The following is a 22400-nucleotide window of genomic DNA, read 5'->3' as shown; positions in this document are numbered from 1 at the left end:
ATGTCAATTATGGGAGTATACACTAGCTGATGAAAGCAACTCAAGTTTTGGAATACAATTTTCAGAATAAAAATAATTTAATAGGGGTTTACTGTTGCAAGACAAGAAACATCTGGAACATCAGAGGCAGTGAATCTCACTGCTTCTGTTGAATTACTGGAAGCCTTCTACAGATTAGTGATATTATGGTATGTATGGATAGGTTGTAAGGTTCAATATCACAAAGAATGACAGCTTTGAAATTTGTGTGGCAGAAATGTTATTAGAATGACTGATTCATAGGCCAAAAACGTATTCAGTGAATGGAAGCTCACATGTTGGGACTTCATGTATTCACTATTGTGGATCAATAACTGTGCAACACGTATTTCACAACAGAACTTCCTGAGGTGCAAGTCGGAGCGTTTCGAAGATCTCAAATACAGAAATTGATAGCTTAAAAAAGGCTATCATTAGGAATTCCTGCCAGTACAGTGTGACATGGGATGGAGTGGTCATATGGACACCTTAATACGTGTTACGGCCTCCTCAACCATGTGCTTCTTGAGGCGTCGCCGGCGTCTCCTCCCACTTTCCTCGAGCACCTCGACGGAGCCCAGGAACTGCAGCCTGAAGACGGAGCTGCAAGGGCCAGGATCGGGGGGCGTAGCTGGTGGAGGGGGCAGCGATGACTCTGGAGGTCCAGGCGGGGGGGTCGGCGTGCCGCGGCACCCTGCCGTGTGGTGACGGTGCTGGTGGTGATGTTGCAGCTCCTACAGAGCACATGTGTCATCAAGCACAACTTTGAGTAGAGAGCTTTCTGCCGACTGCCGTACTTGGCCTTGGCCCTGGCTTTTGTCTGGAAACCTGCTCTCTAATTTTCCTATCAAACGAGTAGGGTGCTTCTCAAGTTGTGTGAACCACTATTCCTGTAGCTTTGTCAACTAATTAAAAGGGGACCTACCATTACAGTTCCCTTCCGTCGAGAAATATTTATTATGCTGACAAGAATGCAATAACATGCAAGCTGCATGGACGACTGACTGTGTGTGCAATGCCTTAACCATGACCAAATTTTGCTACTATGATTTGCATATACGGGGTGATTCTGTGATGACGTTACAATGATGATGGAGAAGGGTAAATGTATCAATTTGAGATAAGGGACCCTGGTCCAGAAACGATAGAGTCAAAAGTTAAAAGTGAAATCTTTCTGATATCTCTGACACTGGAATGCATGTACCGGTACCAGTGTTTCTGGAACATTTCCCACATTACTCACCAACAGACGTCGTTCTAAAATGATGGATCCCTACCGACACTGACCTGAAGATTCATGACATCTGACCTCACTCCACTTTATTTATTCCTGTGAGACCATGTGGAAAGCCTGTGTACGAGATGCCTGTCAATACTGAAGAGGATCTACTGGCAAGAATTCTTGCTGTTTGTGACATTGTTCAAAGGGCAATGGGGATATTAGAACAGGTACAACAGAACTTCGCACTACACTGCCATGCCTGAATTGACACTGGGGGGATGGCATTTTGAACAAGTGTTTTTATTTCTTTACCACAGACTTAAAGGTTTTTGGTCTCTTAAACATCAAGTTACATGCACTGTTTTTAGTCCGTCAACAGGAGAAATTATCGGAGGGTACGGAGAAGTATTCAGCGGGGGTTCTGTATGTCATCATCACAGTTCAGGAGTTGGGGCCCTTAGTTTGAGCACTGCACGATGCTTAGGTGGAACTTACATAGATTTTTGTCTATGCCTTTGGCTTGGCCATTTCCAGACTAGGATCCCTTTCCTCAAATTTATACATTTACCCTTCTTCACCATCCCTGAAAGATTTTAACATCACAGAATCACCCTGTATATCAGGTGCCTATATTTGCTATTTGCTCTGAAAGGTATGTTCCTCAGTTTAGCAGCCAGATACTGAAATCAAATGAACATAATATTTCATTGTTCCTGACAACTTCAAATGTGAAGCTGAACAGCTGGGAGGCCAGAACCATTGCGGTAATCTAGGCCACAGAAAGACCGCGGCACATGCACCAGAAGCTGTCAGTGCTGCACCTAACTGCCACACACCATGAATATTCACCTCCTTTAGTACTGCTTGTGCACTTTGCTAAGGGGCAACACCGACTCCTTCTGATGCATGCACTGTGGGGTTTATATAGTGTCTATAAACGTGGTGGATCTGGTATCTCAGCAGATCACCTTTACATCTTAAGGTAGCAACCAGTCGGAACACTGAAATATCATGTCAATGTGATTTCAGGATTTGGCTGCAGCCCGAGTAACATAGTATCCATTACTACAGCAGGAAATCCTATGCAATACCATCAATTTGTCTGCACTTGAGAAGACACATTCCGGTGAATAATTTCTCAAAGGTGACAAAAATATATGACGACGCCAACAGAACAACAACAACAGACCTGTACAATGACTATGAATTTTTGGTATGTAAGAGTCATCCACAAAACACTAAGGTAAATTTTATCAAGAGAATTTGTGTACAGATTGCTGGTGAATAGAAGATATGGTGACTACAATACAGAAAATATTCAACAGTCAGCATCTATAGTGCTGTCAACTTCAATCACATTCTTGGGCAACTGAGCATGGGACAATGAAGTAAAAGGTTTGCACAAGCATGTACTCTATGCCAAACCAAATTAGCTCATTAACAAGCACTGCAGGAGATTTGTATCTTGTATTGAAAATTGTTTATTTATTCATGTGTTTGATACAATGTTGTGTTCTTCATTTAAGAACTTGTTTTACAGTCCCACTTCACTTCAGAAATTCGAGATGCTAAACAAAAAACATGAGATCTGATCAGAATGTATTTCCCATAAAGAATGGTCATTAATTATTGTTAAGGAATGTTCTACCCAATACATCCATTACAAACTAAAACAAACACTTCTAAGGAAAATCTAGCTTTCTCAAACACATATCCCTTTATGACTAAGAGATAGGGAGATATGTTAATGCGCTCTGCTACTTCCCTCTTTAGTAAATATGTTAAATGTTGTGATGTTTAATTTATCTCCAGCCAACTGCTGTAAGTTCCCTATCAACACTACATAACATCAAATTTTGCACATTCACTTCACTGGTGAAGTAAAGCTGCTGTTTGAATCTTAATAAACTGCTAAAACCAGAGCATTAATCGAAAACTGAAAGCAGTCTTCTATCCGACGAATCTTTAGTCGATAGGGTTTGGGTGTTGGATTTCACATATTAGGTGCTAGAATATTATTTGCACATCCATGATCTTTGAAACTACTCTTAATAGACAAGAGAAGATCAGTCCAATTAGAACTTGTGTTTGAAGACACGGCTGTTGTTTTCCACTGTGTACCATTATCTGTTGGACAGCAAAGTAACAGTACTGAGATGGACTAATATGTTAGTTTAGACCTGACAGTAATTTAATACATTGTGCTACTTAATTTTTGCTGACATGGAAAAATTTCAGTACCATTCAGTGACACTTTTTTATGAGGCAACAAGTGACATGATAAATGTGAAAGTGGATGCTGTTTGGTTCACTCATCCCCATTTACAACAGCAGCTAGATGATACTGGCTCAAACATTTCAAACAAATTCAAACATCCATTTTTGACTGGGATTCTCCAAGAACTCCAGCAGATGAGATTACTGAGGTAATCCCTAGAAAAGTTCATGAAGCGATTCTCACTGATCACTGAATGAAAGTGTGCAAAGCGACAGAGGCCATCGACATGTCGAAGGGAATGGCAATTAATATTGTACAGGATGAGTTAGCAATGATAAAATTGTAGTCTCAGTGTGTGGTAAGACTGTAGAAGTAGATAACAAGTGGGTGTACCTTTTCATTTCAAAGCTAAGTTTGGAGCAATTTAAAATGTAATCTGAAGAAATTTTTGTCTCAAGTTGTCGCTGTGGTGTAGTGCCTCAGACTTCTTAGAAAAAAGAAGAAAATGGTCACTGAACAACACTACACCATGGTATTGGACCACTTCAATAGGAAACTGAAAGGAAAAGGGCCCTATTTGATAAAGAAGAATGTGCTGAAACTTCCTGACAGATTAAAACTGTATGCTGGACCAAGACTCGAACTCTTGACCTTGGTAGAGCACTTGCCTGCAAAAGGCACACAGTTTCAATCTGTCAAGAAGTTCCACATCAGTGCACACTCCAATGCGGAGTGAAAATCTCATTCTGAAAACACTCCCAGGCTGTAGCTAAGCCATGTCTCCGCAGTATCCTTTCTTCCAGGAGTGCTAGTTTTGCAAGGTTCGCAGAAGAGCCTCCGTGACGTCTGGAAGGTATGAGACGAGGTACTGGCAGAATTGGAGCTGTGAAGATGGGTCGCGAATCGTGCTCGGGTAGCTCTGATGGTAGCGCACTTGCCTGCGGAAGGCAAAGATCCCGAGATGGAGTCTCGGTCCGGCATATAGTTTTAATCTGTCAGGAAGTTTCATTTCAGCGCACACTCTGCTGCAGAGTGAAAATCTCATTCTGAAGAAAGTGCTGTTTCACCCCAACAACACGAGAGTACATTCATCTAGTGTTGTCGCCACAAACCTACATAAATTGCATTATGAATTTCTACCACCAATCCATCACCCACCCCTGTATTTACCTGAACTGGTTCTTTGCTATTCGTTTGTGCTCACAAAAGAAATACAGTCTCAAGGATTTAAAAAAAATTATTCTCAAATGAGGAGAATATGGTCACGACAGGTACGTATCTATTAGACGGGCAATTCCAGCTTTTTGGCAGGGTTAGCAGAATGATAACGTATATTGCTAAAAGGGAAATATGTTGCAAAATATGTTACTTGTTTTTTAAGAAATGGTGTTTTCATTTGTAGCACGCTGACCTGATGAACTCCTATCACATGAAGTTTAGGAAATTAGAGTGAGGTAGGTAATGTTTAATGAGAACGCCTTTCTATAAACACAATACAAATTAAAAAAATGTGAGGAGGAATCAAAAGTTGTCAAAATAGTGAAATTTCTTCCTCCTGTGCATCTTTACTGCTCTCAGCTTTGATTCATTAGTCCAACTGCTATCTGTGCGGCAATGATCTTCGAGTGCTCATTTTAATAAACACTGTTTCACGTGATTGGTGGTTTACCAGTACTAGACACGAGAGAACAATGTGCTAACTTCATCAAGTTTTTGTCAAAAATCTTTACATGCCATGAAACACTGTTATCATAGGCATGAACAAGAAGTGACAATTAACAAGACAACAATGTTGGTTTCTGAGACCCAAGTTTCTCCCAGCATATACAACGTTCAAATAACTTAGGGGAATGCAGCCGGGTGACGTCATCGACAACCACCGATATTTTGACAACAGCACACACAGCCACTTGCCTTGAAAATGGCAGGATGTGATCCTGTCAAAATATTGGCACTTGTCAACAATGTCACCCAGCTATATTCCCCTAAGTTATTGGAATAATAATTGGAATAATGTTGGTTTCTTTTTTCAACATGTTGAGGGAAGACCACCTTGAGTTCTTTCCTTCAGATATTAGGCATAAACAACATGACAATGATTTCAGACTCCCTACTCACCACATCCGGCGTCTCTTGTGGCTTTTCCTCATTCCCTAATAATAAAATGTTCCTAAAATGGAAATGTTTCCAGGACACACAAGGAAAAAAAAAAATCACCTAACAGACACAACACAATTTACAAAAACAAGCACTCTAACTTAATAAACACTTCTGTGTGGGTGGCAGTTGACCAACAGATCCACAACTGTGTGTAGTGGGGGAACACAGCAGGAGAAACTTCCAATGCCGTATCAGGTTGGTACTCATGGTGCCAATTCCCCTACCCTATTTTGCAACTTATTATTGACTCACCCTCAAATAAAAATATAGATGCAAAAAAGTGACAAGTAGACAATGCAGAAATGTTGAGACAGACTTTCAAACAAGGAAGAACCGTGCAGGAAGATTAGTATGAGAAAGGAGAATTAACTTCAGTGTTGTGGATGTACTGCCAAGTGCAGATCCCACTGAAGTTACATAACTGACTATCCCCTCCCCTGAACGGACCCACAACTAACTCTTTCCATTACCTCCCTCCTTCCACATCACACACTGCACAGGATCTCTTACCATTACTACTACCAGTCTGTGTCATCTACCAGTTTTACATGCTTGAAAATTCTATGCATTTTGTCTCCATTTACTTTGCTCTGATACATGCTCAGGGATTAGAAAGTGACACTTTTCATGTTTAATACAGTCTCTAACTATTTTTTGCACAAAAAACACGTCTCCTAGTTCTAACAATCTGAAAAATGGCTGTGGCTTAAGACATCCAAAACATCAGACATTTTTGTTGTAAATCATCAATAAGTAATACTGATGTTGAGTTATAGTAATGGTACTCTGCAGATATTTATTATATTGTAACTAAACTGAAAAAGAGAGAATGGTAAGGCAAAGAATCACTTCAATAGTCAAACTGTTCTCTGCTTCAGTTAGACATTTTCCTCATCCATCCCTATACAGTGAGTGACTCAGAAAATGACAGCTGCATATCAGCCATGATGGAAAAATCCTGTGGAAAATTGTGGAAAGCCAGGCAGTGAAAATGACACAGCTGAAGTTCCATTCATCAAGCCATGAAAAAGAGACATGTTGTACTCATTTCAAGTGAAATTTAAATATGAAGTATTTGAAGAGAACAACAGGTAAATGGAGATTTGTGATTGGTTATGCACTGTCACCAAGATTCAGGACAGCTACATTGCCATATTGCATCCTCAGACCAGGCACTGTTTTATGCGAGAGTCAAAATGAAGTTCTTTGGGAGTAGGGAGCCATCTTGCTTGGTACAAATATTCCACAATGCCTGCATGATATCTGGACGATTAGAGACTTGTGTGATCTTTGGGGTTCCAAAGTCATTGGTCTTATTTTTGATGACGACGAAATTGATGGAAAAAAGGTAAATCAAACAATTCTGCCTCTGCTATTCAGCCTGGATGATATCTTCCTTGGGAGTCAATCATCAAATGAACATAAGTTGATATATGTAGGCTCCGTACATCTGGACCTATGCCAGTAACAATATTCAGGTCACTTCTCCAAAATTACTCCTGTGCAATTACAATTGAATCTTCGGCATTCCAACTCAGAATTTAAAAATATTCACAGATAGTTAATTCATGATCTGAAACTATCCAGGAACAAATTTATTTGACCCTCCTAGACATACATATTTAAAAACAACTGTGTCAGCACTGAGGTGGTTGCTCAGATTTGTGAGCACATTTCAGTGCCTACACTTCTGGGACACGGCATGCTGATCCTGCATCAAATCCGATTGGCTGATTAAAAACGAGGGTCAGTATGCCAGACAGCCTGAATGTGGTTTTTAGGCAACTGCGTGAATCCTGGGCTGGTACATGTCCCACCTCAGTTACACAATTTGCAGACATTCACACTTGCAAATGAAAACAGTAGATGCAGACTGATAGGAAGGGTATCCGGCCACCCCCTACTACTAACAATGCCAAAATAACCTGCCATTCCTGTGTAGACTGGTGCAAGGCCTTGAGGACGAGGACGAAGAAGAAGAAGAAGAAGAAGAAGAAGAAGAAGAAGATGAAGATGAAGATGAAGAAGTAGTCAACATGAAGGTTGCTTATGCAGGTGTCCACTTCCTGATAGTCATGAAATTTAGTCTAAAATCTTTAGGGGAAATGCAACGAACTCTCGCATATTACAACTGAAATTTAAGACTATGTCTTCATCTTTCTGTATTGAGGAATGATGACCTTTATGAATTGTTAATGGCAATGAACAACCCATTAGCCACCAAACAACAGTTCTACAGATACCTACTTAGTAAAAAGTGTTGCTCTACAATTTTGTTTCATATTTAAAAAGTAAGCTCTGCAATAACAAAAGAATAGAAATTAGGGCTTAATCAAGTTGATAATGGAGTCATTAAAACTGGGCACAATTATTGATCTATACTATTGCTACAGACAATTCTCAGCTTCTTATGGTTTTTAACACACACTCGTACTTCCACCCTTCTTGATACTCTCTTATCTTCTACCAGCTTTAATTTCCTTCATTAACTCTGTCTCAGTAAGCTCTCTTCATCTTCTTCCCTCCATCATTCCCTCGATCAGAGTAGTGTAGTGGGATGAATGGCAAAATAAGTGGCTAAGCACAATATTCCTCCATGCAGTGACGGTTCTGAGAAGGCATCTTTTCTCTCCTGTTGTTCTCTGCTTATACTTCGATTGAGACTCTTTCAGCTCATGGTGTCTTCCAGATTATCCACCAATGCCACATCTCTAAGCTCTCAGTCTTTTCTTTTCTGCCTCCCTCAAATCCTAGTTTCTGCCCCATACCTACCTATGCTTTAAATATATCTCCTTAAAAATCATTTTATAGTAGTCAAGGGACACAGTTTGATATCAGCATATTTTCCAGATAAGTGATTCTTTTGCCAGCTATTTCAACTTTAACATCTGCTGTACCCAAAGAGTCTCACCTGCAAGGTGCACAACTGTGCTCTGTTTCCCACCTCTTGTGCACCTCACAATTTTTGTCCCGTTTCTGTTGATCTTCATCCCACATTCATCTATTATTATTTGATTCATCTCTCATCATGAATTATTATTTCATTGCTGCTGATGTCTGAAAATTCCTTCACTGATTTATATGTATGATTCAATAATAGTTGAGTGCTGTCTAACACTCTTAAATATTTTAAACTTCTTTGGGGAAGCATTTGATTCTTTTGGAGCTTATTCCTTTGTCTCTGTATTATTCATTTCCTTGAACAATTTCATACAGTAAATGTCATCAAATGTTTCTTGATGTTTATGAAGTTGATCAGGATTGGTGTGTTCAACTTCAATGATTACTCTGCAATTAACTGAGAAAGTGATAATGGTCTCTTGTGATCCACAGTTCCTTTCAAACAAATTGCTGATTTTGAAGACTATCTTTTACTTTCTGGTCTACAAGATGGAAGGTAACCCTAGTTAGTATTTTTAAGGCTTCTGATACAATGATCGGTGTTCTTAACCACTCACACTTCTTTGTATTTCTAGTCTTTGGAATATGGAATGTTTATGCAATCATTTACATATTGTCTATCATCTCAAATAACATGTCTACAGCTTTTTTTTCTGCGGAATTTCAGCAATACAGCTCCTTATTCCTCCCTCAATATTGATGGACCGAACTCGCCTTGTCAACCTCATTCACATTTGTCAAAAATGTTTTCATTCAAATCTTTCCTATCAAAAAGTTCTACTACATACATCTTCCCTCACTTTACGTATCGCTTTTCCACCAGGGGCTGCCCCTCTATCCCATAACCTTGCTAGAAGCTCAGTTCTTTCGAATTAGTTTCAAATTTTTTGGTATTCCCACTGTATAAGAGGAGAGAATCATTGTAAGGAATACAATACAATTATGAGACAAGGTTGTTGGCCAGGGCTTCCCTCCAAGTGGTGAAATTTTTAGCACTGTCAATACAAACAGATAAAACTATACAAGTTATCCTAGTTTTCACAACTATTAGTTCCTTCCTCGGGGAGTTTCGACAATAGGGTGGGACAGATTAAAAGGAAGGGCAGGTCACTCAGACCTCGGTATGAGTGAACCATCTGTGCTACCTTTTATTATATGTTTTTGTCCATCTCATGACATTTGTTGTGGTAACCCCACTACTTAAGCTTTCTTTGTCTCTCTAATAGCCACATTATTATATTGCCTATATCCAAATTGAGCCCCTGCTATTAGACACTTCTTTTTTTAAGTAAGTAGCCTTTAGAAATAAAGACAGGTATATGTTTTTCTTAGCGATGTTATTTTTACATGTAAGCCTGCCCTTTAACCTACTTTTCCGTAATTCCCACCAATATTAAGAAACACATTGTATTTTGTTTTAAATAACACCTTAATTGTAATCTGTCACCTGAGCATAACTTTTGGTAATTTAAATGGTCTGTAACAGTTGTGTAAAGCACACTTCTAGACACTTATGAGTGATGGGTTTGACAGAAAAAGGTGAGAGCTTTTAAAGATGGCTGTACAAATGGGCATGACGACGAATGGAGTGAGTGACCTTCAGTCATTACTGGTGATTTGGTGCAGAAAGTTGGCAAAAAAGTGAGAGAGAACAGACACTTTATGATTTCTACATTATGAGAAAAGTTTCCTTATGTCAAGAAGTGTGCTTTATGCAATGGTTACAGAATGTTTAAATTATGGAAAGTTATACCCAGCTGGCAGATTTCTAAAAGGATGGTATTCAAAGCTAAAAAATAAAAATGCAGAAGAAATTCCCAAAAATGTCATAAAAACTCTAGAAAATGTAAATGTGTGGTTCCACATAAATGGCTTAAAACTAAATATTTCAAAAACACAGCTTACGCAGTTCAATACAAAACAATCCAAAATAAACGATATTCAAATTCCGTGGAAGTCTGGAACTTAACAAAGCAGAATGTGTTAACTTTCTAGGAATGTAGTTGGACAGAAATCTGTCTTGGTCCTAACATATAGACTATTTAAAAAATAAACTGAACAACCTGACACTTGCTATCTCAATCCTAGCCAATGTCACTGCCACAGACATGAAACAGGTAGTGTACCATAGCTACTTTGAGGCAATAGTGAGATATGGCATTGTCTTTTGGGGAAATGCTAGCAATTTGACAAGGATATTAACTTTAAAGAAAAAAGTTATAAGGAACATGTGTAATGCAAAGCCAAGAGAATCTTGTCGGCAATTAATGAGAGACCTAAACATGCTTTAAGTGTTCCTTCACTGTATTTAAATGAAATAATTCTTTTCACAAATAATAATGCAGTATTATTTGCTCCAAATAACTTCTGGCAAATATATGAAACTATAAACAAAGGAAGTTTCATGCTCGCTACACAGTCTCCATCTTTTCGCATACGCCCCACAATATATGGGGATGAAAACATACAATATATTAAAAAAGACAAATTTTCGAAAGACTGAAACTGATTCAGTAAAAAGAAAATTACATAGCACTCTGGTACAAAAATGCTATTAAACTATTGATGAATTTTTTAATGATGATCTGACCATTTGGACAGCATAAAAATATATATTATTAGCTTGACGAGTCTCCTGTATACTAAACCAGTTACTTAACATGTATGTTATGAGACAATGAAATTGTGATACGATAAGTGCCTTAATGTTGGTGGGAATTATGTAGAAATGTAGATAAAAGTACAGGCTTTCATGTAAAACTAAAATTGCTAAGAAAAGTCTAAAAACTAAACTGCATCCAAACAGGCCATGAAGGCCCAATGGTACTGACCCGCCGCTGTGTCAACCTCAGCCCACAGGCTTCACTGGATGCAGATATGGAGAGGCATGTGGTCAGCACACTGGTCTCCCAGCTGTATGTCAGTTTATGAGACTGGAGCCACTATTTCCCAATCAAGTAGCTCCTCAGTTTGCCTCAGAAGGGCTGAGGGCACCCCACTTGCCAACAGCACTCAGCAGACTGGATGATCACCCATCCAAGTGCTAGCTCAGACCGACAGCACTTAACTTCGGTGATCTGATGTGAACCGCTGGTATCACTGCACCAAGACCATTGGCAAGAGAAGTCTCTTTGTTTTATTTTTATTTCAAAATGGTACTTACTTTAAAAAGCATACCTCAAATTTGGATTTTCTTCTTTTGGCCATTGTGTTGATGATACTTTTCAATAGTGATGCTTTATCCGATACCTAATCATCCTAGCTGAGGTAGCCTTCTGATATCCTGGGCATTGCCCTTTTAAACATTTTTTCATCTTTCTGATGTAACAGTTCCATCCACACATTTGTGTACAGGTTCAACTGCCATCATTTAGAACAAATTCAAGGCTTTTATGTTCCCTTTCAATTTAATTAGACTCCACCTTTTTGTAGTAGTGTGTAAGCGGCTGCCTCTGAAGTGTAACTGATTGTCCATCACAACTGGATTATAGTCTAAATAATCCTACATGTAATCTATAGCATCTATCTATACTCGGGATAATATCATCAGGAGAAACGAAACTGACATTCTACAAATCAGAGTGTGGGATGTTAGATCCCTTAATCGGGAAGGGAGGTTACAAAATTTAAAAAGGGAAACAGAAGGTTGAAGTTAAATATAGTGGAAATTGGTGAAGTTCAGTGGCAGATGGAACAGAACTTCTGGTCAGTTGAACACAGGGTTATAAATGCAAAGTAAAAAAAAAGGGGGGGGGGGAGGGGTAAGGCAGGAGTGGGTTTAATAATGAAAAGACAAGAAGAATACAGGTAAGTTACTATGAACATCATCATAAATGTATTATCATAGCCAAGACAAACACAAAGCTCGTGTCTATCACAATAGTTTAAGTTTATATGCCAATTAGCTCCGAGGATGATGATGATGATGAAATTGAAGAAATGTATGCTAAGCTGAAAGAAATTATTCTGATAGTTAAAGAAGACGAAAATTTAATTACGATGGGGGAGTGGAATTCAACAGTAGGAAAAGGAAGAGAGAGAAAGGAAAAATAGTAGGTGAATCTGGACTGGGAGAAAAGAATGAAAGAGGAAGCTACCTGGTAGAATTTCGCATGAAGCATAATTTAATAATCAACACTTCATTTAAAAATCATAAAAGGAGGTTGTGTATGAGGAAGGGACCTGGAGACAACAGAAGGTTTCAAGACTGATTATCTAATTGTTAGGCAAAGATTTAGGAACTAGATTATAAATTTTAAGACATTTCCAGGGGCAGATCTGGACTCTGACCACAATTTATTGGTTATGAACTGTAGATGAAAACTGATAAAACTGCAAAAACTGGGGGCATATAATAAGGATAAGCTGAAAGAACCAGAGGCTGTTGAGAGTTTCAGAGGAAGCTTTAGGCAAAAGATGACTAGAACAGGGGAAAGGAATACAGTAGATGATGAATGGGTAACTCTGAAAGATGAAACAGTAAAAGCAGCAGTGGATCTAATAGGTAAACAGACAAGGCCTAGTAGAAATCCTTGGATAACACAGGAGATATTGAATTTAACAGATGAAAGGAGCAAATTTAAAAACGAAGCAAATGAAACAGGCAAAAGGGAAGACAAATGTCTAAAAAATGAGACTGACAGGAAGGGCAAAAATGGCTAAGCAGGAATGTCTACAGGGCAAATTTAAGGATTTAGAAGCATAGTTATCTAGGGGAAAGATAGATATAACCTACAGGAAAATTGGAGAGGCCTTTGGGGAGAAGAGAAACAGCTGTATGAATATCAAGAGCTCAGACAGAAAACCAGTCTTAAGCTAAGAAGGGAAAGCTGAAAAGTAGGAGGAGTATACAGAGGGTCTATGCAATGGAGATGTACCTAACGGCAACATTATAGAAAGGAACGCGGACACAGATGAAGATGAGATGGGAGATACGATACTGCGAGAAGAAATTGACACAGCTCTGAAGAATCTAAGTAAGAACAAGGCCCTGGGGTATGTGATATTCTGTCTGTATTACTGATAACCTTGGGGGAGTCAGCCATGACAAAACTCTTCCATCTGGTGTGCAAGATGTATGAGACACACAAAATACCATCAGACTTCAAGAAGAATGGTACTTCCAATTCCAAAGAACGCAGTTGCTGACAGGTGTGAAACTTAGCGAACTGTCAGTGTCACTGCTGCAAAATACTAACATGAATTCTTTACAGAAGAATGGACCAACTGGTGAAAGTCAAACTTGGGGAAGATCAGTTTATATTCCAGAGAAACGCAGGAACACATGAGGCAATACTGACCCTATGACTCATCTTACAAGAGAGGTCAAGGAAAGACAAACCTATGTTTATAGCATTTTTAGACCAGCTTATCCCCAATGTTATTCAATCTTTATGTTGAATAAGCAGTAAAGGAAACCAAAGAAAAATTTGGAATAGGAATAAAAGTTCAGGGAAAAGAAATAAAAACATTGAGGTTTGCTAATGAGATTTTAATTCTGTCAGAGACAGCAAAGGACTTGGGAGAGCAGTTGAACGGGATGGACAGCATTTTTAAAGAAGAATATAAGAGTAACACCAACAAAAGTGTAACAAAGATAATGGAATGCAGTCAACTTAAATCTCGTGATGCTAAGGGAATTTAATTAGGCAACGAGACACACACAGTAGTAGACGAGTTTTGCTATTTGGACAGCAAAATAACTGATGATGGCAGAAGTATAGAGGATATAAAATGCAGACTTGCAATGGCAAGAAAAACATTTCTGAAGAAGAGACATTTGTTAACATCAGATCTAGATTTAAGTGCTAGCAAGTCTTTTCTAAAGATATTTGTCTGGACACTAAACAATTTGGACAAAAAGAGAATAGAATTTTTCAGAACGTGGTGCCACAGAAGAATGTTGAAAATTAGATGGGTCAATCATGTAACTAAAGAAGAAGTACTGAATAAAACAGGGGAGACAAGAAATTTGTGACCCAGCTTGACCAACAGAAGAGATCGGTTGATAGGACACTCTTGAGACACCAAGCGATCACTAATTCATTATTGGAGGAAGTGTGAGGGGTAAAAATCGTAGAGAGAGACCAGAAGACGAAAACAGTAAGCAGATTCTGAAGGATGTAGGTTGCAATAGTTGTGTGGAGATGATGGTCTCATATGGGGTATAGCTATTTGCCCACAGCTCCACCTCTCTATCCTCTCCTACCACTGTATTCCAATCAACGAAGAATTACAATGATGTCTGTTTCTTCAATTTTTATCAAGACTTGTTCAGCTTGATCAAAAACTTCATCCACCTGATTGTCTGCGTAGTCTGAAGTACGCGTGGGTACCTAAAGCAGCACCATATGTGAGTTTTGCTGTAATTGTATCAGAAGAGCAAAATATTATCAACAACTAAAGAAGGAAGACAATTAAAAAAAAAAGAGGATTTACTGCACAACAACACTAAGGCAATTAGAGAAGGAGCACTAGGTTAGAATGGACTAGGATTGGGAAACAAATCTGCCATTTCCTCTTCAAAGAAACCTTTCCAGCATTCAACTTAAGAATGATGGGGGAAACAACGGTAAATTTATAATTTGTTAGAAAGCTAAAATGTTCCCAAGACAAACTTATGCACCATCTTGTTTTATGCTAATCCCCCCCCCCCCCCCGCATGAACCTTTATTCACAATTCAATGAACTAAACTTCATCTAAGAAGACCAAACACACCATTCAAAAGTCCAAAATACAAAATTTTAGCTGAACACACAACTTTTTTGTGTTTTTTTTCCCCACAATTCAGCACATCATCTCAGTAGGACAATGTCCGGCAACAGGTGTCGAAGGCTCCTTCAGAGAACACTGGGCCAATTGCTTTCTTGGGCTTCAAATAACGTGACTTGTCACCCACTGAAGATATCTGAGATACGGTGGTCAGCGCCTTGTTCATCATCATCATCATCCAGAAACCACTGTGAATACATTCAGCCTCCTCTTCAATTGCATGTCATGATGTTCAGAAGTTCTGACTGCAGCACATTGAGGTTTCAAACCATTGCCAGAAACTCAGTTCAGCTTTGTAATCCTAATCTTTCAAATATAAATATTTTAAATGTTAGGAACTTTTAATGTGATACTGAGTATGTATTTCAAACTTAAATTAGAACACATGCAGAAGCAAAGAAGGAAAATATTTTTGATTTCTCTCTAGTTTTAACATCTGTACAATGTCAGGGAGCTGACACTCAATTTTAATAATTTCTTGGCAGAAATGTATCATATCTATAAACTAAACGAACTATTACGGAAAAGCAATTACCTATTATAGAACATTTAGCCACAGCAAGAATTCTGTCATATTACATCATGTACAAATTTGTCTGAGTATTATAAAGAATTCAATGAATTATTTGTAAAAAGAGGGAAGTGGTGGCGGTGATGGAGATGAGAAGGCAGTTTTGAGATGATATGTGCTTGAAACTTAACATCTTTGGAAAAAAATTATTGACCTCCAGGAGACATCAGGCTAAAAAAGTGAACAACAACTTTAACCTTGACAATCCTTAATTTGGCCAGGAAGAGAGTCCTCAAGTTTGTTCAGGTATGCCTTATCCAGCTCGAATCCACTCACTGATGATTGGCTCTCACAGAGCCACAAAACTGTTTGGATACTGATTGCCACATTTCACCCACTGTTCCAAATAGTCCCAGACAACTGCTATATATTAAGATTGGGTGATTTAATGTGTTATCCAAGGTGCCATAGTGTGACTGAGTGTTCCTCATACCAGAGATATATGTGTGTGCAATCCTAATAAAATAACTGTTGTCATCTCAGATGACATGAGTGTTCAAAGCATAGTCATCATGAAGATGGATGAGGAAGCACAACATTTGGTCACCAAGGATGGTGAAGTAAAGACTCTAGTTCACATTAATGGCAACCTGAATGAGTGGACCCTAGTCTTGGTAACGAAAACAACTACAAAGCATCACAGAACCATCTCCGGCATGAACGACATCATCCACATGCTGCAGGTTAAACACCTTACTGGGCCGTCGGTGCACTCAATGGCATGCATCATTTGGAAAGAGGCAAAATTGAGAACTCAGTGAACCATGCTACATACCTCCAGTTAGCTACTGCGCAGTTTGTTTTGTATGGCCCAATGAAGACAGGTAGCTTTATGTGTTATGTGTTACAGTGAGTGATGGCCTTATGTGAAGTTTTTTTTTTTTGGGTCATCAGTCTACTGACTGGTTTGATGCGGCCCGCCACAAATTCCTTTCCTGTGCTAACCTCTTCATCTCACAGTAGCACTTGCAACCTACGTCCTCAATTATTTGCTTGACGTATTCCAATCTCTGTCTTCCTCTACAGTTTTTGCCCTCTACAGCTCCCTCTAGTACCATGGAAGTCATTCCCTCATGTCTTAGCAAATGTCCTATCATCCTGTCCCTTCTCCTTATCAGTGTTTTCCACATATTCCTTTCCTCTCCAATTCTGTGTAGAACCTCCTCATTCATTACCTTATCAGTCCACCTAATTTTCAACATTCGTCTATAGCACCACATCTCAAATGCTTCGATTCTCTTCTGTTCCGGTTTTCCCACAGTCCATGTTTCACTATCATACAATGCTGTACTCCAGACGTACATCCTCAGAAATTTCTTCCTCAAATTAAGGCCGGTATTTGATATTAGTAGACTTCTCTTGGCCAGAAATGCATTTTTTGCCATAGCGAGTCTGCTTTTGATGTCCTCCTTGCTCCGTCCGTCATTGGTTATTTTACTGCCTAGGTAGCAGAATTCCTTAACTTCATTGACTTCGTGACCATCAATCTTGATGTTAAGTTTCTCGGTGTTCTCATTTCTACTACTTCTCGTTACCTTCGTCTTTCTCCGATTTACTCTCAAACCATACTGTGTACTCATTAGACTGTTCATTCCGTTCAGCATATCATTTAATTCTTCTTCACTTTCACACAGGATAGCAATGTCATCAGCGAATCGTATCATTGATATCCTTTCACCTTGTATTTTAATTCCACTCGTGAACCTTTCTTTTATTTCCATCATTGCTTCCTCGATGTACAGATTGAAGAGTAGGGGCGAAAGGCTACAGCCTTGTCTTACACCCTTCTTGATATGAGCACTTCGTTCTTGATCGTCCACTCTTATTATTCCCTCTTGGTTGTTGTACATATTGTATATGACCCGTCTCTCCCTGTAGCTTACCCCTACTTTTTTCAGAATCTCTAACACCTTGCACCATTTTATATTGTCGAACGCTTTTTCCAGATCGACAAGTCCTATGAAAGTGTCTTGATTTTTCTTTAGCCTTGCTTCCATTATTAGCCGTAACGTCAGAATTGCCTCTCTCGTCCCTTTACTTTTCCTAAAGTCAAATTGAGCGTCACCTAGCGCATTCTCAATTTTCTTTTCCATTCTTCTGTATATTATTCTTGTAAGCAGCTTCGATGCATGAGCTGTTAAGCTGATTGTGCGATAATTCTCGCACTTGTCAGCTCTTGCCATCTTCGGAATTGTGTGGATGATGCTTTTCCAAAAGTCAGGTGGTATATCGCCAGACTCATATTCTACACACCAACGTGAATAATCGTTTTGTTGCCACTTGCCCCAATGATTTTAGAAATTCTGATGGAATGTTATCTACCCCTTCTGCCTTATTTGACCGCAAGTCCCCCAAAGCTCTTTTAAATTCCGATTCTAATACTGGATCCCCTATCTCTTCTAAATTGACTCCTGTTTCTTCTTCTATCACATCAGACAAATCTTCCCCCTCATAGAGGCTTTCAATGTATTCTTTCCACCTATCTGCTCTCTCCTCTGCATTTCACAGTGGAATTCCCGTTGCACTCTTAATGTTACCACCGTTTCATTTAATGTCACCAAAGGTTGTTTTGACTTTCCTGTATGCTGAGTCTGTCCTTCCGACAATCATATCTTTTTCGATGTCTTCACATTTTTCCTGCAGCCATTTCGTCTTAGCTTCCCTGCACTTCCTATTTATTTCATTCCTCAGCGACTTTTATTTCTGTATTCCTGATTTCATGGAACATGTTTGTACTTCCTCCTTTCATCAATCAACTGAAGTATTTCTTCTGTTATCCATGGTTTCTTCGTAGCTACCTTCTTTGTACCTATGTTTTCCTTCCCAACTTCTGTGATGGCCCTTTTTAGAGATGTCCATTCCTCTTCAACTGTACTGCCTACTGCGCTATCCTTATTGCTGTATGTATAGCGTTAGAGAACGTCAAACGTATCTCGTCATTCCTTAGTACTTCCGTATCCCACTTCTTTGCGGATTGATTCTTCCTGACTAATGTCTTGAACTTCAGCATACTCTTCATAAGTACTATATTGTGATCTGAGTCTATATCTGCTCCTGGGTACGCCTTACAATCCAGTATCTGATTTCGGAATCTCTGTCTGACCATGATGTAATCTAATTGAAATCTTCCCGTATCTCCCGGCCTTTTCCAAGTATACCTCCTCCTCTTGTGATTCTTGAACAGGGTATTCGCTATTACTAGCTGAAACTTGTTACAGAACTCAATTAGTCTTTTACCTCTTTCATTCCTTGTGCCAAGCCCATATTCTCCTGTAACCTTTTCTTCTACTCCTTCCCCTACAACTGCATTCCAGTCGCCCATGACTATTAGATTTTCAACCTACTTTACATACTGCATTACCCTTTCAATATCCTCATACACTTTCTCTATCTGTTCATCTTCAGCTTGCGACGTCGGCATGTATACCTGAACTATCGTTGTCGGTGTTGGTCTGCTGTCGATTCTGATTAGAACAACCCGGTCACTGAACTGTTCACAGTAACACACCCTCTGCCCTACCTTCCTATTCATAACGAATCCTACACCTGTTATACCATTTTCTGCTGCTGTTGATATTACCCGATACTCATCTGACCAGAAATCATTATCTTCCTTCCACTTCACTTCACTGACCCCTGCTATATCTAGATTGAGCCTTTGGATTTCCCTTTTCAGATTTTCTAGTTTCCCTACCACGTTCAAGCTTCTGACATTCCACACCCCGACTCGTAGAACGTTATCCTTTCGTTGATTATTCAATCTTTTTCTCATGGTAACCTCCCCCTTGGCAGTCCCCTCCCGGAGATCCAAATGGGGGACTACTCTGGAATCTTTTGCCAATGGAGAGATCATCATGACACTTCTTCAAATACAGGCCACATGTCCTGTGGATACACGTTACGTGTCTTTAATGCAGTGGTTTCCATTACCTTCTGCATCCTCATGTCGTTGATCATTGCTGATTCTTCCGCCTTTAGGGGCAATTTCCCACCCCTAGGACAAGAGAGTGCCCTGAATCTCTATCCGCTCCTTCGCCCTCTTTGACAAGACCGTTGGCAGAATGAGGCTGACTTCCTATGCCGGAAGTCTTCAGCCGCTAATGCTGATTATTTATCAAAATTTAGGCAGTGGCAGGGATCGAACCCGGGACCAAAGAAGTTTTGATTATGAATCAAAGACGCTACCCCTAGACCACGGGTACACCCCCCCCCCCCCCCCCTTATGTGAAGTACCCGACTACAAATGTACATTTATATAGTTTCACCTGCAGTGTTGGCTCAGAAATTGCTCGCTTAATCCTTTGTGTGTCAAGCAGAGAATAGTCCTCAGAGAGGAAGTACACCAAAGACAAATCCCGATGGATGCAATTGCATCTGAGAATCAAGAAAGCCAAGAGAAAGAAGGAAGTATAAGTGAGGGAGGGGTAAGAGGTTGAAGGTGGGGAAGTTGACCTGGCCAAAAGGCAGCTGGAGGCCCCCGGGACCAGAGAGACGCCCTCTGCATTTAAACAGGGCTTCCACACCTTCCATTACCAAGAAAACTGTCTACACAGACATGATACAATCCCAGGAAGGAGAACAAAGACGGCGAGTTTTGACAACCAAGGACAGAATAAGAAGAATAAAAATGGTAGGAAAAGAAGGAGCCTGGCCTGACCACTGAGCCAGGGCAGCCATGGGACCCTCGGGTCAGAGCAAGCGTTGGGGCACCCCTCCAATTGCTCAATGGATTGACAAGACTCTGTTTCACAGAGAGAAGTAAAAACAACTTTCTTGGGTAAAACATAAAAGCAAATCAGCTGCGTTGGTGTCATCTGCTAGCACCAGAGGTAGCGTGTCAACAAGTTTAAGGTTTTGCCGTAAGGTGGTCAAATTAGGGCAATCCAGCAGGATGTTGACCACAGTGAGATGGACACCACACTGACAATGGGGTGGATTCTCACATTGAAGGATGTGACCGTGGGTCAGCCAAGAGTAGCTAGTTAGAAGCAGACAGACGAGAACAGATTCCCTGCGAGAAGCACAAAGGGAAAACTGTCACAATGTTGTGACCTCCTTTATTGTTTGCAGTTTATTCAGAGAAACCAGGGCACAACAGTCTGCATTCCAAGCCTTCAACAAGCCCAAAACTACAACGTAGCACACAATCTTACTGTGTTCTCTCAATGAAATCTTACAAGGATGATGCACTCCCATAAGACTAATCTGCAAGCATGACATCACTTCAGTTGCCTGGCTGCACATCAAATCATTACAGGGCATAAGTGTAGCATACAAAAACAGAAGACAAAAAGGGATCTACATAGAGTTTACAATTACAAGCACTATGATACACCACTATCAAATTTCTAAGAACACATTTCTTGCTAAAACATAAACATTAACTAGAAGATGCTATTTATTATTTACAACCTTTAAAGACAGTTGACAGAGTGCATGGTCGTAGTAGATGAATTTTAACAGCTTACACCAAGAAGTTTCCTTACAGTGCAATATTATGGTAACCTAAGTATTGTTCTTAATACAGTATTAAATGATAATCCTACGTTCACTGTAATGATGCCATCTGTTGCTGATTAATGGACAGACGTTCACAGAAGAAGCAATTAATACAAATTAATTATATCTGTTGTATGCTGTATCAATACAAAAATATGACCATCACATGCAGTAGGACAGGAAGGGTTGGGGGGGGGGGGGAGGGGGGGAGGGAGGGGTGAATAAGCACTCAATTCTCCCCATGAACCATGGACCTTGCCATTGGTGGGGAGGCTTGCGTGGCTCAGTGATACTGTAGGTGCAACCACAACGGATGGGTATCTGTTGAGAGGCATGACAAACGTGTGGTTCCTGAAGAGGGCAGCAGCCTTTTCAGTAGTTGCAGGGGCAACAGTCTGAATGACTGACTGATCTGGCCTTGTAATACTAACCAAAACAGCCTTGCTGTGCTGGTACTGCGAACAGCTGAAAGCAAGGGGAAACTACAGCTGTAATTTTTCCCGAGGGCATGTAGCTTTACTGTATGGTTAAATGATGATGGCGTCCTCTTGGGTAAAATAGTCCGGAGGTAAGGTAAAATAGTCCCCCATTCTGATCTCCGGGCGGGGACTACTCAAGAGGACGTCATTATCAGAAGAAAGAAAACTGGCGTTCTACGGATCGGAGCATGGAATGTCAGATCCCTTAATCGGGCAGGTAGGTTAGAAAATTTAAAAAGGGAAATGGATAGGTTGAAGTTAGATATAGTGGGAATTAGTGAAGTTCAGTGGCAGAAGGAACAAGACTTTTGGTCAGGTGATTACAGGGTTATAAATACAAAATCAAATAGGGGTAATGCAGGAGTAGGTTTAATAATGAACAAAAAAAATAGGAATACGGGTAAGCTACTACAAACAGCATAGTGAACGCATTATTGTGGCCAAGATAGACACGAAGCCCACGCCTACTACAGTAGTACAAGTTTATATGCCAACTAGCTCTGCAGATGATGATGAAATTGATGAAATGTATGATGAGATAAAAGAAATTATTCAGGTAG

General features: G+C 39.8%; 1 protein-coding gene across 7 annotated transcripts in view; it reads right to left on the bottom strand.

The window, feature by feature from the left end:
- Positions 1–22400, bottom strand: part of LOC124615403 — a 494346-nt gene that overhangs the window by 60114 nt on the left and 411832 nt on the right. For 4 of the 7 annotated variants that reach the window (XM_047143247.1, XM_047143248.1, XM_047143249.1 and 1 more), the window contains one exon: positions 507–752. The exons of the other annotated variants lie outside the window; for them this stretch is intronic. In XM_047143247.1, coding sequence (XP_046999203.1) covers positions 507–752 — 246 coding nt within the window. The remainder of the gene's footprint in view (positions 1–506; positions 753–22400) is intronic. 7 annotated transcript variants of the gene reach the window in all.

Source organism: Schistocerca americana, chromosome 5 (assembly GCF_021461395.2).
Source record: "Schistocerca americana isolate TAMUIC-IGC-003095 chromosome 5, iqSchAmer2.1, whole genome shotgun sequence".
In the NCBI taxonomy this organism is placed as follows: domain Eukaryota; kingdom Metazoa; phylum Arthropoda; class Insecta; order Orthoptera; family Acrididae; genus Schistocerca; species Schistocerca americana.
This window is presented reverse-complemented; position numbering and strand designations above follow the sequence as displayed.